This window comes from Salmo salar, chromosome ssa15 (assembly GCF_905237065.1).
Source record: "Salmo salar chromosome ssa15, Ssal_v3.1, whole genome shotgun sequence".
Lineage (NCBI taxonomy): Eukaryota > Metazoa > Chordata > Actinopteri > Salmoniformes > Salmonidae > Salmo > Salmo salar.
In genome coordinates this window covers 109,255,901-109,273,333 of record NC_059456.1, presented here as the reverse complement: position 1 = coordinate 109,273,333, position 17,433 = coordinate 109,255,901, and the positions used below count along the sequence as shown (strand labels likewise).

The 17,433-nt window shown below is 46.7% G+C and overlaps 2 protein-coding genes across 2 annotated transcripts in view; one reads left to right on the top strand and one right to left on the bottom strand.

Annotated features, from left to right (window-relative positions):
• The first annotated feature begins 1,148 nt into the window (after window positions 1-1,148).
• On the top strand, window positions 1,149-2,780 carry cfap126 (cilia and flagella associated protein 126). Its single transcript, NM_001146404.2, has 5 exons — window positions 1,149-1,191; window positions 1,298-1,360; window positions 1,635-1,712; window positions 1,908-2,114; window positions 2,413-2,780. The coding sequence occupies exons 1-5, from the start codon at window positions 1,165-1,167 to the stop codon at window positions 2,599-2,601; spliced, it is 564 nt and encodes a 187-aa protein (NP_001139876.1). The 5' UTR covers window positions 1,149-1,164; the 3' UTR covers window positions 2,602-2,780.
• Window positions 2,781-8,242: 5,462 nt separating this feature from the next.
• The window catches only part of ap4b1 (adaptor related protein complex 4 subunit beta 1), a 40,945-nt gene continuing 31,754 nt past the window's right edge, over window positions 8,243-17,433 (bottom strand). The window contains exons 12-16 of the mRNA XM_045696119.1: window positions 15,895-16,191; window positions 15,684-15,784; window positions 11,878-12,110; window positions 8,577-8,616; window positions 8,243-8,437 (exon numbers count right to left, since the gene is read on the bottom strand). Of these exons, the coding sequence (XP_045552075.1) occupies window positions 8,243-8,437; window positions 8,577-8,616; window positions 11,878-12,110; window positions 15,684-15,784; window positions 15,895-16,191 (866 nt within the window). The remainder of the gene's footprint in view (window positions 8,438-8,576; window positions 8,617-11,877; window positions 12,111-15,683; window positions 15,785-15,894; window positions 16,192-17,433) is intronic.

Sequence of the window (17,433 nt, the reverse complement as noted above, 5' to 3'; positions counted from 1 at the left end):
AATATTGGGTTGTAGAGACTTTTCTACCGGTGAGGTGTAGAATATTCAGTAATTTCTCTACCAACCAGATATGGTTAGTTTAGAAGGGGGACTGTGTCATACTTTCTTTTTATATATATTTATTTAACTAGGCAAGTCAGTTAAAAACAAATTCTTAATTTACAATGACCTTCTACCCCTGCCAAAGCCTCCCCTAACCCGGATGACGCTGGGCCCATTGTGCGCCGCCCTATTGGACCTACATACCCAGCAGCACTTCATTCTCCAGCCCGCCATAGTCCCCAATGCAATACACTGTAATAGACTGTACATGGAAACATATTGGCTTTTAGAGAGAACATTTTTCTACCGGTCTCAGCTAAAGTGGGTGGGAAATACTCAGAAGGGTCTCTACTGAGCATATACGTGTAGTTTTGGAGGGGGATTGTGTCGTACATACCCAGCAGTTTTCTGTCTACAACCCAATGTGTTTTCCATGTACAGTCTCTTACAGTGTATTAGAGGTTATAGAGGCGGTGGAGGGAGAACCCAGCAGCAGGCCATGAGAGACAGTCCCACTCCAAAACAACAAATTATCATACATTTTTTCAACGAGGATTGCAATGCTGTGGAAAAACAGTTGTACTGCACTAGAGTGCAAAAAAAAAAAATCAATATTCCTAAAGTTTGTCTTTGCAGGGGAGGGGGGGGACTCTTATTGTGAAGGGGGGAAAATCCGCGATCGTGATGTTAGCATAATATCCTGCTGCTAGGAGAACGGTAATAAACAGCACGTTGTTGTTGTTGTTGTTGTTGTGTGGTGCCGCTGCAGGTCTGGCCAGCTTGATGTCCCTCTACTGGTAGGGCTGGCGTCATTCCTATTGGCTCAGCAGTGGCTCTAAACAACAGACACTTGCATTGTGTTATCCAAATAGCACAGTCCTATTTATGTTTCTGTAACAGATGTTGGGGAATTGTACTGATGTGTTGTTATGGGTAACAGCTCAACTGGTGACAGAAAAGCTCTGATCCAAACTGTACTGATGATGTTCTGGGTAACAGCTCAACTGGTGACAGATCTCCGATCCAAACTAGAGACAACTGAAACACAACGGGACGAGAACTTCCTGTTCCGTTGTTGCTACGCAACAGCCTGTCAACAACAGAGCTAGCCGCTAGGTGAACATGTCGTCGGGTTACTCGGCTAACCAGGTAAAAAAAAGACAACATTCATTAAATAAAAATACACTTTTTGTTTTATTTGGTTTCTTTGTTATTGTGTAGAGCAGTAAACATGTGCTGTTGTTGTGTGTTTTAGTATGAAAATGCGTTCAACTCGCAGAAACTGCAAAATTGGACCGTGCCAAAGCATTTCAAGGAGGTAACTTACAGTACCGAGCTAACGTTAAGTGTTTGTGAAATGTGCCAGACAAATATGCAAATAGTGTTACTTTCTCTCCATGAGTTGAACTTAGTTGAAATCAACTGTGTGTGTGTGTGTGTGTGTGTGTATGTGTGTGTACGTGTGTGTGTGTGTGTGGGTGTGTGTGTGTGTGTGTGTGGGTGTGTGTGTGTACGTGTGTGTGTGTGTGTGTGTGTGTGTGGGTGTGTGTGTGTACGTGTGTGTGTGTGTGTGTGTGTGTGTGTGTGTGTAGAGGCCCTCAGCAGCACAGGGCCACACCATCTTCATTGCCAGTGACCGTGGACATCTCCTACCAGGAGTGAAGGCTAAGGTTAGTGAACAACACACACACACACACACACACACACATATACACACACACACACACACACACACATATACACACACACACACACACACACATATACACACACATGCACACACACACACACAGAGACCTGTATATGCATGTATATCTATGTGCTTATGGATGTCTGTCTGTGCTTAATTATGTGTGTGTGTGTAGCGTGGCAGTGCGTGGCCAGATTTTAAGGGGACATGGGAGCTGCCTGCTCATCTTCCTCCTGCCTCCATCAACCCCACGGCTCGCTCTGAGGAGGGCAGACAGCGTCTCACACACACATACACACACTCCGGACATGGCATCCACACACACAGGGCTGCCAAAACCACCGCCGCTCCAGCTGCAGACGGCCAGACGGAAGGGGATCAGGTTAGACACACTCTCTCCTCCCTCCTCTCCTGTCCTTTATGCTCTCCTCCTCATATCCTCTCCTCTATGTTCTCCTCCCCTCTCCTCCTCATATCCTCTCCTCTATGTTCTCCTCTCCTCTTCTCCTTAATGATCTCTCCTCTTTTCTCCCCTATCCTCCCCTCTCTTCTCCTTTATGCTCTCCTCCTCATATCCTCTCCTCTATGTTCTCCTCCCTCCTCTCTTCTCCTTAATGATCTCTCCTCTTCTTCTTTCTCTTCTCTTTTCTTCTCCCTCATTCTCTTTGTTCAACATACAGACCTGCAATGCCCCAACCTCAGAGAGACCAGTCACAGGAGAAAGACCAGTCACCGGGCAATCGGGTCGTGGGGAGAGACCTTTGACTCAAGCCTCAGAGAGAGAGCAGTCTCTCACCCTGACATACAGCAAGAGGAGAGAGCAGTCACTAGAGGAAACACCTCAGCTGGAGAGAGAAGAGCCACAATAGGAAACACCTCAGCTGGAGAGAGAACAGTTATCCAGGGAGAGAGAGAACCCTGTTCAGCTGCCCAAGAGAATCACACACAGGGTGACTAGTAAAACATATCTACCTCCACATCTCTCTTTCTCTCTCCATCTTTCTCTCGAGCAGTCTCACACCCAGAATATATTTTGTTTCCTGATGTACTGAGTGCTGTTAGTTTACTGATGTACACTAACAAAATCATACAACATTAAAACTCTGTAAAAAAAAAAAAAAACATTTCCTGTGCGTGTGTCAGGGTCGGTTGTGTTGGAGATAAAACAGTGAAAGTATTTGCATAGATTTTCATTTTTTAATATAAATACAAATTTGGGGTCAGACAGACAGGCCTTGATTTCCCCTGATATAGCCAGTGGCGATTTTAGCATGTAAATCTTGTTGGGGGGAAAAAAAAAAAAAGTTGGATGCATGCCAGCAAAGCCACAACACTAAACAATACATTAATTGCACTATAACAGGCTGACTACACCGCTCGTGTCGCGTACGCCAGCGTTGCAAAAATAAATGTAGACATACATGTTATTCAATTATTGCGCCCACACTGCTCGCGCGAGCCAACGAGCGTCTGCGTTGCCAAGGGCTAAAATAGAAGTCAGTTCTATTTCTGACCCAGATCGCGCTGCAAGTCCTGCCTCTCCCATCTCCTCATTGGTTTATAGGAGCAGGTACCCACGTGCCATCTCCTCATTGGCTTATAGAAGCAGGTACCCACGTGTCATCTCCTCATTGGTTATACCCACGTGGGTGACTGAAAGACGAACGAGGTCAGTGGCGGTAATGCACCTAATTTATGAAAGTTGCCAATCGTGATATAAAGTCCAGAGAAGAAAAAGCCTGGAAGGAGGAGAGATGACTAGAAACGATTCAGTTGACCGTTTTTATGTGTGGATTAATTGGCGGAGTAGAGGACCTTGTACATTTCAGGTAAAATAACTCAATGTTTATATCACAGGACAAATTAGCTAGCAAGTGCAAGCTAGCTCTATAGGACAAATTAGCTAGCAAGTGCAAGCTAGCTCTATAGGACAAATTAGCTAGCAAGTGCAAGCTAGCTATATTGCCTTAAATGTTTAATGCTTTTTGACCTGTCCCCAAATTAATGTAATTGGTTCAGAGTTTGTTTTGATATTTTAACCTGCGTGTCGTGATTGCGTTTGGTGTGGGGGGACAAAATGCATTTATGCACGATGGCGCACACGCGCAGCCGGTTTGGGTTCCGTGTAATGGTGACAAGCGGTGCCCACAAACTGTTAGGGCCTCCATAAAGCTATTAGGGTCTCTACATAAAGCTGTTAGGGCCTCTACATGAAGCTGTTAGGGCCTCCATAAAGCTGTTAGGGCCTCTACATAAAGCTGTTAGGGCCTATACATAAAGCTGTCAGGGCCTCTACATAAAGCTGTTAGGGCCTCTACATAAAGCTGTTAGGGCCTCTACATAAAGCTGTTAGGGCCTCCATAAAGCTGTTAGGGCCCCTCCATAAAGCTGTTAGGGCCTCTACATAAAGCTGTTAGGGCCTCTACATAAAGCTGTTAGGGCCTCCATAAAGCTGTTAGGGCCTCTACATAAAGCTGTTAGGGCCTCCATAAAGCTGTTAGGGCCTCCATAAAGCTGTTAGGGCCCCTCCATAAAGCTGTTAGGGCCTCTACATAAAGCTGTTAGGGCCTCTACATAAAGCTATTAGGGCCTAAAGCTGTTAGGGCCTCCATAAAGCTGTTAGGGCCTAAAGCTGTTAGGGCCTCTCCATAAAGCTGTTAGGGCCTCCATAAAGCTGTTAGGGCCTAAAGCTGTTAGGGCCTCTACATAAAGCTGTTAGGGCCTCTACATAAAGCTGTCAGGGCCTCTACATAAAGCTGTCAGGGCCTCTACATAAAGCTGTCAGGGCCTCTACATAAAGCTGATAGGGCCTCTACATAAAGCTGTTAGGGCCTCTACATAAAGCTGTTAGGGCCTCTACATAAAGCTGTTAGGGCCTCTACATAAAGCTGTCAGGGCCTCTACATAAAGCTGTTAGGGCCTCTACATAAAGCTGTTAGGGCCTCTACATAAAGCTGTTAGGGCCTCTACATAAAGCTGTTAGGGCCTCTACATAAAGCTGTTAGGGCCTCTACATAAAGCTGTTAGGGCCTCTACATAAAGCTGTTAGGGCCTCTACATAAAGCTGTTAGGGCCTCTACATTAAGCTGTTAGGGCCTAAAGCTGTTAGGGCCCCTCCATAAAGCTGTTAGGGCCTAAAGCTGTTAGGGCCTCTACATAAAGCTGTTAGGGCCTCTACATAGGGCCTCTACATAAAGCTGTTAGGGCCTCTACATAAAGCTGATAGGGCCTCCATAAAGCTGTTAGGGCCTAAAGCTGTTAGGGCCTCTACATAAAGCTGTCCCAACAGCAGAGTCCCAAAAGAAGTCCCAACACCTTACCACTGCTGCACCTGGCTATCAGCGGAGCCTTGTCTGGCAGCGAAACAGTTCATTCAGCCTCTACTGCCTTTTTAAAAAACATGGCTGACTTGCTTTAAAAAATGTGGTTTCTACTGATATTTGAGATGTACAAACTATGGCATAAGGGGACGACAAGCGGATAAGAGGCAATCTGTAATTTCGATTAAGACATTAATGAGCGAGCTAGGGCGGACGTAGTCAATATAACTATTTGTTCCGCACTTTTGAAATGTACAGCAACAGAATTCAGAACATGGGCCGTTCTTACAGTGATCTCCCTGTACACCAAGTCAGAACCGTAGGATAAATAAAGGGGGCATATAAACGGACAATGAAAGCTCTTACAATATTCAATGACATTTCTCTAAAACAGGTTATAGGCTACATGTGCACCACCAAGTCAGAACAGTAGGATAAATGAAGAGGGGTAAATAGACCAAATTATTAGGGTGAGGCACATGGGCTACTAACAGCTTACTACACAACATACACTTAGTATTACGTTCTTAGCTACAGTATACATATCTCCCTGGAATATTGCATAATTTATGCAGCAGGATTAAATACATTTTGGAACTCACCTTGTTATGCATATCAGCATCATCACAACATATCAGCATCATCTAAAATATAGTAGTAGAGACGTGCTAGTAGTAGAGACGTGCTAGTAGTAGAGACGTGCTAGTAGTAGAGACGTGCTAGTAGTAGAGACGTGCTAGTAGTAGAGACGTGCTAGTAGTAGAGACATGCTAGTAGTAGAGACATGCTAGTACAGGTGTAGACCATATAACTCTTATGTTTCTTTAAACCTGCCTTGTTGGTTAAGCGCTTGTCGGTAGCATTTCACAGACCTCAGTCCTGATGACCGTGTGTGTGTGTGTGTGTGTGTGTGTGTGTGTGTGTGTGTGTGTGTGTGTGTGTGTGTGTAGACCATATAACTCTTATGTTTCTTTAAACCTGCCTTGTTGGTTAAGCGCTTGTCGGTAGCATTTCACAGGACGCCGGGTGGCGCGCCTAGAGTAGAAAATTAAATAGCAATTAAAATAACAATAAGGATGCAGAAGTCTGGAAGGACCGACGCCGGAGATGAGAAGCAGGTACGGGGAGTCAACATTTAATCAGGAAACAGACAAAGACCAATACAAGAACAGTGTAAGCACACGGGTACAAAACAACATATGACAATCAATGCAGAAGCAGGGAACAGAGCGGGGAAACCAGACAGATATAGGGAAGGTAATGACAGAGATGATAGAGTCCAGGTGAGTCCAATAATCACTCATGCGCGTGACGGGGGGGAAGGCAAGTGTGTGTAATGATAATGGCAGGAGTGTGTAATGCTGGGGAGCCTGGCACCCTCGAGTGCCAGGGGGGAAGAGCGGGAGCAGGCGTGACAGTACCCCCCCCCCCCCCCCCCCCTTTAGGTGCGCCACCCGGCATCCCACCTGAGCGAGCCTGACAGGCCGGCCGAGGCACATGTGATGGACAAGCCGGCTGGGTGTGAAACCCAGACGAACCGGCTGAGGCGTGAAGGCCTGTCGAACCGGCTGAGGCGTGAAGGCCTGTCGATCCCGCTGAGGCGTGAAGGCCTGTCGATCCCGCTGAGGCGTGAAGGCCTGTCGATCCCGCTGAGGCGTGAAGGCCTGTCGATCCCGCTGAGGCGTGAAGGCCTGTCGATCCCGCTGAGGCGTGAAGGCCTGTCGATCCCGCTGAGGCGTGAAGGCCTGTCGATCCCGCTGAGGCGTGAAGGCCTGTCGATCCCGCTGAGGCGTGAAGGCCTGTCGATCCCGCTGAGGCGTGAAGGCCTGAGGCGTGAAGGCCTGTCGATCCCGCTGAGGCGTGAAGGCCTGTCGATCCCGCTGAGGCGTGAAGGCCTGTCGATCCCGCTGAGGCGTGAAGGCCTGTCGATCCCGCTGAGGCGTGAAGGCGATCCCGCTGAGGCGTGAAGGCGATCCCGCTGAGGCGTGAAGGCGATCCCGCTGAGGCGTGAAGGCCTGTCGATCCCGCTGAGGCGTGAAGGCCTGTCGATCCCGCTGAGGCGTGAAGGCCTGTCGATCCCGCTGAGGCGTGAAGGCCTGTCGATCCCGCTGAGGCGTGAAGGCCTGTCGATCCCGCTGAGGCGTGAAGGCCTGTCGATCCCGCTGAGGCGTGAAGGCCTGTCGATCCCGCTGAGGCGTGAAGGCCTGTCGATCCCGCTGAGGACGGACGTGGGATGGGCGCCTTCCGAGCCAACCGGGGAAAGAAACCTCTCGAGCCATCCAGGGCGTGACAGCCCGACGAGCTGGCTTAGGCACCCCCGGTTCCATCGGTGTCGGGCCCCGGACCTGACATCACCACCAATCGGAACGTCAGTCCTCCCCGATTCGTATGATGGCTTCTGCATTCTGTAAGGACCGATTCTGGAGATGAGGAGCAGGTACAGAGAGTTGAATATTTAATGAGGAACAGACAGGTAACAGGACAGGAACAGGGTCAGCACACAGGTAAACAAGGACATCATTAGAAGGACGGATGAATCCTGCAGCTAGGGAGTCCCCAATGTAGATCTCCATGGCCTTGGTCTCTGGTCCCGACAGATAAGATAGTACAGTCGGGATAGCCCGTCCCGCTCTCTAACGTTCATGGGAATGGAGAGGGGATGCCCAGCTCGGAAGCCAGGGTAGAGTCCAAAAAGCTCTCATCGGCCCCAGAGTCGATGAGGACCCGGAGAGATTTTGACTGGTTTCCCCACAGCAGAAGGGCATGAAACGGAGTGTGAGTAAGGGAAGCTGAAAAGTTCTCCATATAGCCCACCAGAGTACTCGCTCCTACTGGTGAGCCTGATCTTTTAACAGACAAAATGACACAAAATGACCACAAGTCCCGCAATACAGGCAACTCTTAGTGTTGAGCCTGTATAACCGTTCCGCTGGAGACAACCCAGCTCTGCCTAGTTGCATATGCTCGGGAAACGGTGACTCGGCCTTCTTCGGGTAGCCTCGGGTTCTCTCGGCAACGGGGCCGTCGGGGACTCCCGGGATGCCTCGGAGGCGAGGTGGAATCCTTGGACGGGCGAGTGAAATTGGATCTACCTCTCCCTCCGTCGTTCCTGTAGTCGCCCATCAATCCTGATGGTCAAGGCGAAGAGGGAAGTGATCTGTAATTCCCGGGCTGCAAGCTCGTCCTTGACCTACTCCGATACTCCGTGTAGGAACATGTCGAACAGCGCTTCCTGGTTCCAGGCATTCTCAGCTGCCAACATGCAGAAATCCATTGCATAGTCTGTCACACTGCGGGAGTCCTCCCGAAGCTGGAGTAGCTTCTGGGCAGCCTCTCTCCCGGAGAACGGGGCATCAAACACCTTCTTGACCTCTTCCACAAACTCCTCCAGTCCAACGGCCACTCAGAGTGAGCCAACCAGGACATAGAGACTACTCTGCGCGGCCTGGTTTCCGCCAACCCCACAACCTGGAGCCAGCAGCTTGTGTGGGTCAAATACACCTGCAACATCCTTCCCTGCTCACCTTTTGAGTGTTCCCTGGGGTATCACCCCCCCACTCTTCCCTGAGCAGAAAGAAGAGGTCAGCATACCTTCTGTCCAGATGTTTGTCCGCCACTGTCGTCGTACCTGGAGGAGAGCCCGGTCGGCCCTCCTCAAGACCACCTCCAGGTATCGACGACAAGCAGATCGCCACCGGACCCCGGTTCCCCGGTATCGTCTAGGGCAGAAGGTATGGCTGTCCACCCGGGATCTGCCCCTCCGGGTGGAATCCCGCAAACTCTCCCCCCTGGTTTATCGGCCTGTTTCCCATCTCCAAAGTCATTAGCCCCTCTGCTATTCTTCCTCTGTTGCCTCGTACCCTTCGTATACATCCTACCTTTCATGTGTCCAGAGTTAATAAACCCATGTCTCACAGCCCTTTGTCTCCTGTTACTGACCTCTGCCTGCCCTTGACCTGCCTTTTGCCTGTCCCTGATTGATTCATAAACTGTTGTTACTTCGACATTGTCTGCATCTGGGTCTTACCTGAAAAGTGATAGAGTCAATATGCGGGGCACAGGTTAGTCGAGGTAATTGAGGTTATATGTACATGTAGGTAGCGGTAAAAGTGACTATGCATAGATAATAGATCATAAACAGTGAGTAGCAGCAGCGTAAAAACAAAAAAAGGGGAGGGTCAATGCAGATAATCCAGGTAGCCATTTGATTAGCTGTTCCGCAGTCTTATGGCTTGGGGTGTGGACCTAGACTTGGCGCTCCGGTACTGCTTGCCGAGAGAACAGTCTATGACTATGGTGGCTGAAGTATTTGGTGATTTGACACCGGCTGGTATAAAGGTTCTGGATGGCAGGAAGCTTGGCACGTACGCACTACCCTCTGTAGTGCCTTCCAGTCGGAGGCCGAGCAGTTGCCATACCAGGTGGTGATACAACCAGTCAGGATGCTCTCGATGGTGCAGCTGTAGAACTTTTTTAAGATCTGAAGACCCCATGCCAAATCTTTTGAGTCTCCTGAGGGGGAATAGGCATTGTCAGACCCTCTGCACGACTGTCTTGGTGTGTTTGGACCATGATAGTTTGTTGTTGATGTGGACACCAAGGAACTTGAAGCTCTCAACAAGCCCCGTTGATGACAATGGGGGCGTGCTCGGTCCTCCTTTTCCTGTAGTCCACAATCATCTCCTTTTGTCTTGATCACGTTGAGGGAGAGGTTGTTGTCCTGGCACCACACAGCCCGGTCTCTGACCTCCTCCCTATAGGCTGTCTCGTCGTTGAGGGAGAGGTTGTTGTCCTGGCAACACACTGCCAGGTCTCTGACCTCCTCCCTATAGGCTGTCTCGTCGTTGAGGGAGAGGTTGTTGTCCTGGCAACACACTGCCAGGTCTCTGACCTCCTCCCTATAGGCTGTCTCGTCGTTGAGGGAGAGGTTGTTGTCCTGGCAACACACGGCCCGGTCTCTGACCTCCTCCCTATAGGCTGTCTCGTCGTTGAGGGAGAGGTTGTTGTCCTGGCAACACACTGCCAGGTCTCTGACCTCCTCCCTATAGGCTGTCTCGTCGTTGAGGGAGAGGTTGTTGTCCTGGCAACACACGGCCCGGTCTCTGACCTCCTCCCTATAGGCTGTCTCGTCGTTGAGGGAGAGGTTGTTGTCCTGGCAACACACTGCCAGGTCTCTGACCTCCACCCTTTTTCATTTAACTAGCCAAGTCAGTTAAGAACAAATTCTTATTTTCAATGACGGCCTACCAGGGAACAGTGGGTTAACTGCCTTGTTCAGGGGAACAGTGGGTTAACTGCCTTGTTCAGGGGAACAGTGGGTTAACTGCCTTGTTCAGGGGAACAGTGGGTTAACTGCCTTGTTCAGGGGAACAGTGGGTTAACTGCCTTGTTCAGGGGAACAGTGGGTTAACTGCCTTGTTCAGGGGAACAGTGGGTTAACTGCCTTGTTCAGGGGCAGAACGTCTGACTAGTTGTCTCTATAGACCCTGTCTAGTCTGGCTAGCTGAGTGAACTGGGCAGTCTGGCTAGTTGGCAGTCTGGCTAGTGGGCAGTCTGGCTAGTGGGCAGTCTGGCTAGTGGGCAGTCTGGCTAGTGGGCAGTCTGGCTAGTGGGCAGTCTGGCTAGTGGGCAGTCTGGCTAGTTGGCAGTCTGGCTAGTTGAGTGAACTGGGCAGTCTGGCTAGTTGAGTGAACTGGGCAGTCTGGCTAGTTGAGTGAACTGGGCAGTCTGGCTAGTTGAGTGAACTGGGCAGTCTGGCTAGTTGAGTGAACTGGGCAGTCTGGCTAGTTGAGTGAACTGGGCAGTCTGGCTAGTTGAGTGAACTGGGCAGTCTGGCTAGTTGAGTGAACTGGGCAGTCTGGCTAGTTGAGTGAACTGGGCAGTCTGGCTAGTTGAGTGAACTGGGCAGTCTGGCTAGTTGAGTGAACTGGGCAGTCTGGCTAGTTGAGTGAACTGGGCAGTCTGGCTAGTTGAGTGAACTGGGCAGTCTGGCTAGTTGAGTGAACTGGGCAGTCTGGCAGGGGTTCCCACTGCTGAATCTAGTTGATGATCCCTCGCATGGTAAACAGTTACTTTACACACACACACACACACACACACACACACACACACACACACACACACACACACACACACACACACACACACACACACACACACACACAAAGAGTATATCAAATTCCATCATCTTTATTGTTTTTACAAGAAACACATCAATGTTGCCTCTTAGGTGTCTGTGTTCAGGCTGTGTGAGTGTGTGTGTGTGTGTGTCTGTGTGTGTGTGTGTGTGTGTGTGTGTGTGTGTGTGTGTGTGTGTGTGTGTGTGTGTGTGTGTGTTCAGGCTGTGTGAGTGTTCATGCTGTGTGTGTGTGTTCATGCTGTGTGTCTGTGTTCAGGCTGTGTGAGTGTGTGTGTGTGTTCAGGCTGTGTGAGTGTGTGTGTCTGTGTTCAGGCTGTGTGAGTGTGTGTGTGGTGTGTGTTCATGCTGTGTGTGTGTGTTCAGGCTGTGTGTGTGGACAGTGTGTGTAGGACAGTAGTGAGAACAGACAGGAATCCTCTCAGAGCTGTCTCGTCTCTTGGATGCTGTCTCATTACCACTAGTAAGCCTTCTTCCTTCTCTTCCTCTCCCTCCTTCTCTCCCTCCCCCTCCTTCTCTTCCTCTCCCTCCTTCTCTCCCTCCCCCTCCTCTCCCTCCCCCTCCTCCTTCTCTCCCTCCCCCTCCTCCTTCTCTCCCTCCCCCTCTCTCTCTCCCTCTTCCTCCCCCTCCTTCTCTCCCTCCCCCTCCTTCTCTCCCTCCCCCTCCTTCTCTCCCTCCCCCTCCTTCTCTCCCTCCCCTCCTTCTCTCCCTCCTTCTCTCCCTCTCCTCCAGTGTGTAGTAGTTCTGCCAGTATGAGTGTGTGTGGTGTCTTTGTAGAGAAGTGTGAGGTGTGTGTGTAGAGGTACACTCTCCAGGGGTGTGTGTTTGGGGGGGTGAAAGCCAGCGTCTGTATGTTGACCAGCTGTAGCGCCACCTGCAGGCTCTCCGGGGAACAGCGGGGAACAGGACACGCCACAAACACCTAGAAAATAACAAATAAATAAATTGTCACAAACACCTAGAGAAAATAGAACCAGGAAACCAACTGTTACGTCCTAAAATACTAATGGAACTTCCTGTCTCTCTGTGTATAATACTAATGGAACTTCCTGTCTCTCTGTGTAAAATACTAATGGAACTTCCTGTCTCTCTGTGTAAAATACTAATGGAACTTCCTGTCTCTCTGTGTATAATACTAATGGAACTTCCTGTCTCTCTGTGTAAAATACTATTGGAACTTCCTGTCTCTCTGTGTAAAATACTAATGGAACTTCCTGTCTCTCTGTGTAAAATACTAATGGAACTTCCTGTCTCTCTGTGTAAAATACTAATGGAACTTCCTGTCTCTCTGTGTAAAATACTAATGGAACTTCCTGTCTCTCTGTGTATAATACTAATGGAACTTCCTGTCTCTCTGTGTATAATACTAATGGAACTTCCTGTCTCTCTGTGTAAAATACTAATGGAACTTCCTGTCTCTCTGTGTAAAATACTAATGGAACTTCCTGTCTCTCTGTGTAAAATACTAATGGAACTTCCTGTCTCTCTGTGTAAAATACTAATGGAACTTCCTGTCTCTCTGTGTAAAATACTAATGGAACTTCCTGTCTCTCTGTGTAAAATACTAATGGAACTTCCTGTCTCTCTGTGTGTAATACTAAAACACTAAAATACTATTGGAACTTCCTGTCTCTCTGTGTATAATACTAAAACACTAAAATACTAATGGAACTTCCTGTCTCTCTGTGTAAAATACTAATGGAACTTCCTGTCTCTCTGTGTATAATACTAATGGAACTTCCTATTTCTCTGTGTATAATACTAATGGAACTTCCTGTCTCTCTGTGTAAAATACTAATGGAACTTCCTGTCTCTCTGTGTATAATACTAATGGAACTTCCTGTCTCTCTGTGTAAAATACTAATGGAACTTCCTGTCTCTCTGTGTAAAATACTAATGGAACTTCCTGTCTCTCTGTGTATAATACTAATGGAACTTCCTGTCTCTCTGTGTAAAATACTATTGGAACTTCCTGTCTCTCTGTGTAAAATACTAAAACACTAAAATACTATTGGAACTTCCTGTCTCTCTGTGTAAAATACTAATGGAACTTCCTGTCTCTCTGTGTAAAATACTAATGGAACTTCCTGTCTCTCTGTGTAAAATACTAATGGAACTTCCTGTCTCTCTGTGTAAAATACTATTGGAACTTCCTGTCTCTCTGTGTAAAATACTAAAACACTAAAATACTATTGGAACTTCCTGTCTCTCTGTGTATAATACTAAAACACTAAAATACTAATGGAACTTCCTGTCTCTCTGTGTAAAATACTATTGGAACTTCCTGTCTCTCTGTGTAAAATACTAAAACACTAAAATACTATTGGAACTTCCTGTCTCTCTGTGTATAATACTAAAACACTAAAATACTAATGGAACTTCCTGTCTCTCTGTGTATAATACTAATGGAACTTCCTGTCTCTCTGTGTGTAATACTAAAACACTAAAATACTATTGGAACTTCCGGTCTCTCTGTGTATAATACTAAAACACTAAAATACTAATGGAACTTCCTGTCTCTCTGTGTATAATACTAATGGAACTTCCTGTCTCTCTGTGTGTAATACTAAAACACTAAAATACTAATGGAACTTCCTGTCTCTCTGTGTAAAATACTAATGGAACTTCCTGTCTCTCTGTGTAAAATACTAATGGAACTTCCTGTCTCTCTGTGTATAATACTAATGGAACTTCCTGTCTCTCTGTGTATAATACTAATGGAACTTCCTGTCTCTCTGTGTATAATACTATTGGAACTTCCTGTCTCTCTGTGTATAATACTAATGGAACTTCCTGTCTCTCTGTGTATAATACTAATGGAACTTCCTGTCTCTCTGTGTATAATACTAATGGAACTTCCTGTCTCTCTGTGTAAAATACTAATGGAACTTCCTGTCTCTCTGTGTAAAATACTAATGGAACTTCCTGTCTCTCTGTGTAAAATACTAATGGAACTTCCTGTCTCTCTGTGTAAAATACTAATGGGAACTTCCTGTCTCTCTGTGTAAAATACTAATGGAACTTCCTGTCTCTCTGTGTATAATACTAATGGAACTTCCTGTCTCTCTGTGTATAATACTAATGGAACTTCCTGTCTCTCTGTGTAAAATACTAATGGAACTTCCTGTCTCTCTGTGTAAAATACTAATGGAACTTCCTGTCTCTCTGTGTATAATACTAATGGAACTTCCTGTCTCTCTGTGTAAAATACTAATGGAACTTCCTGTCTCTCTGTGTATAATACTAATGGAACTTCCTGTCTCTCTGTGTAAAATACTAATGGAACTTCCTGTCTCTCTGTGTAAAATACTAATGAAACTTCCTGTCTCTCTGTGTAAAATACTAATGGAACTTCCTGTCTCTCTGTGTAAAATACTAATGGAACTTCCTGTCTCTCTGTGTAAAATACTAATGGAACTTCCTGTCTCTCTGTGTAAAATACTAATGGAACTTCCTGTCTCTCTGTGTAAAATACTAATGGGAACTTCCTGTCTCTCTGTGTAAAATACTAATGGAACTTCCTGTCTCTCTGTGTAAAATACTAATGGAACTTCCTGTCTCTCTGTGTAAAATACTAATGGAACTTCCTGTCTCTCTGTGTATAATACTAAAACACTAAAATACTATTGGAACTTCCTGTCTCTCTGTGTATAATACTAAAACACTAAAATACTAATGGAACTTCCTATTTCTCTGTGTATAATACTAATGGAACTTCCTGTCTCTCTGTGTAAAATACTAATGGAACTTCCTGTCTCTCTGTGTATAATACTAAAACACTAAAATACTAATGGAACTTCCTGTCTCTCTGTGTATAATACTAATGGAACTTCCTGTCTCTCTGTGTAAAATACTATTGGAACTTCCTGTCTCTCTGTGTAAAATACTAAAACACTAAAATACTATTGGAACTTCCTGTCTCTCTGTGTAAAATACTAATGGAACTTCCTGTCTCTCTGTGTAAAATACTATTGGAACTTCCTGTCTCTCTGTGTAAAATACTAAAACACTAAAATACTATTGGAACTTCCTGTCTCTCTGTGTAAAATACTATTGGAACTTCCTGTCTCTCTGTGTAAAATACTAAAACACTAAAATACTATTGGAACTTCCTGTCTCTCTGTGTATAATACTAAAACACTAAAATACTAATGGAACTTCCTGTCTCTCTGTGTAAAATACTATTGGAACTTCCTGTCTCTCTGTGTAAAATACTAAAACACTAAAATACTATTGGAACTTCCTGTCTCTCTGTGTATAATACTAAAACACTAAAATACTAATGGAACTTCCTGTCTCTCTGTGTATAATACTAATGGAACTTCCTGTCTCTCTGTGTGTAATACTAAAACACTAAAATACTAATGGAACTTCCTGTCTCTCTGTGTGTGTCACTAGCAGGAGTTGCAGAGTTAGTGAGTGTTGGCCGATATTAGCTTCTGTATCGTACAACTGTTCTAATATCCTCTTTTACGCCAAATGACTGTACACACACCTCCAGACACGCCCCCTTCTCCAGCTGCAGCCACAGACGTTCGAACTCTTCAGGGATCAGAGCTGGAGACACAGACAGACTCAGAGCTCCACTACTGCAGTCTGGAGATGGCGGAGGAAGAGAGAGAGATGTTTAGGAAAAGATGACATACGCACAGCCATTGGCGGTGAATGTGAAAACATGTTTTTCCCAGCAGCAGACAGATGATCACCTGGAAGGTGGGGGTCTCCTGGTGTAGAGGTCATGGTGTTGGGGGTCAGAGTGGAGGGTTTGGGAGTGGCGGGGTCAGAGTTCCCCACAGTAGAGGCTCCGAGGGTTAGAGGCTCCAAGGTATTGAAGCTGGATGCCCATTGGCTGATGGGCTCAGGGGGCCGTCCAATCAGAGGCCCCAGAGAGGGGTCTGACCGTCGCCCACCCTGGAGGACCCGACGGACCTCCTCGATCCCACAATGCAACAGCCGGTAGTACAGCAGGGCCTGGTCACGCACACACATGTCCACTTCCTCTTCTGAAACACACAGACCAAATATATTCCTCTATCAATGAGCTATGTGGTGCATGTTAAGGCTGGACGATATAAATATATCACAGAATATTAAAAAATAAATCTGATGGCATGACGGTATTTTATTTTTGAATATTTTTTTTTAAATTAATTTGCTTTATGGGTAGTGAGTGATCCCAGGGGGCTTTATGGGTAGTGAGTGATCCCAGGGGGCTTTATGACTAGTGAGTGATCCCAGGGGGCTTTATGACTAGTGAGTGATCCCAGGGGGCTTTATGAGTAGTGAGTGATCCCAGGGGGCTTTATGACTAGTGAGTGATCCCAGGGGGCTTTATGAGCAGTGAGTGATCCCAGGGGGCTTTATGACTAGTGAGTGATCCCAGGGGGCTTTATGAGCAGTGAGTGATCCCAGGGGGCTTTATGACTAGTGAGTGATCCCAGGGGGCTTTATGAGCAGTGAGTGATCCCGGGGTGCTTTATGAGCAGTGAGTGATCCCGGGGTGCTTTATGAGCAGTGAGTGATCCCAGGGGGCTTTATGGGTAGTGAGTGATCCCAGGGGGCTTTATGGGTAGTGAGTGATCCCAGGGGGCTTTATGGGTAGTGAGTGATCCCAGGGGGCTTTATGACTAGTGAGGGATCCCAGGGTGTCAACAAATACACTGTGTGCACAATTATTAAGCAAGTCAGTATTCTGATCTTATCATTGTTTCTATTCACATTTTCCAACTCCAAAACCATATAAACTTGAATGCTTATTGGATTTAATCATTTTCAGGTGATATGTATTTGTGTAATGAGGGAGGGTCTGGTGAAAGTGAATACCACCTTATATCAAGGTGTGCATAATTATTAGGCAGCCTCATTACCTCAGGTAAAATGGGCCAAAAAATACATGTAACTGACACTGAAAAGCCAAAAATGTAAAATGCCTTTTCAGACGGATACGACACTCTTTAAATAGCTAAACTATTGAGGCGTGACCACCGGACATTCAAACGTTTTGTTGAGAATAGTCAACTGGGGCGCAAAAAAACGCATGGGGAAGAAAAGGCGCAAATTAACTGCAAAAGACTTGAGAAGAATTAAACGTCAAACTACCAGCAACCCATTATCCTCCAGCGCCACCGTATTCCAGAACTGCAACCTACCTGGAGTGTTCAGAAGTACAAGGTGTCAAGTGCTCAGAGACATGGCCAAGGTCAAGAAGACTGAAACAAGACCACCACTGAATAAGATTCAACAAG

Excerpts from the sequence above, each read along its gene's own strand:
- cfap126 (NM_001146404.2), top strand. The coding sequence starts at position 1,165 with ATGTCGTCGGGTTACTCGGCTAACCAG. Across the intron at positions 1,192-1,297 it reads CGGGTTACTCGGCTAACCAG|TATGAAAATGCGTTCAACTC; the intron begins GTAAAAAAAAGA and ends TGTGTGTTTTAG. Across the intron at positions 2,115-2,412 it reads GCCAGACGGAAGGGGATCAG|ACCTGCAATGCCCCAACCTC; the intron begins GTTAGACACACT and ends TTCAACATACAG.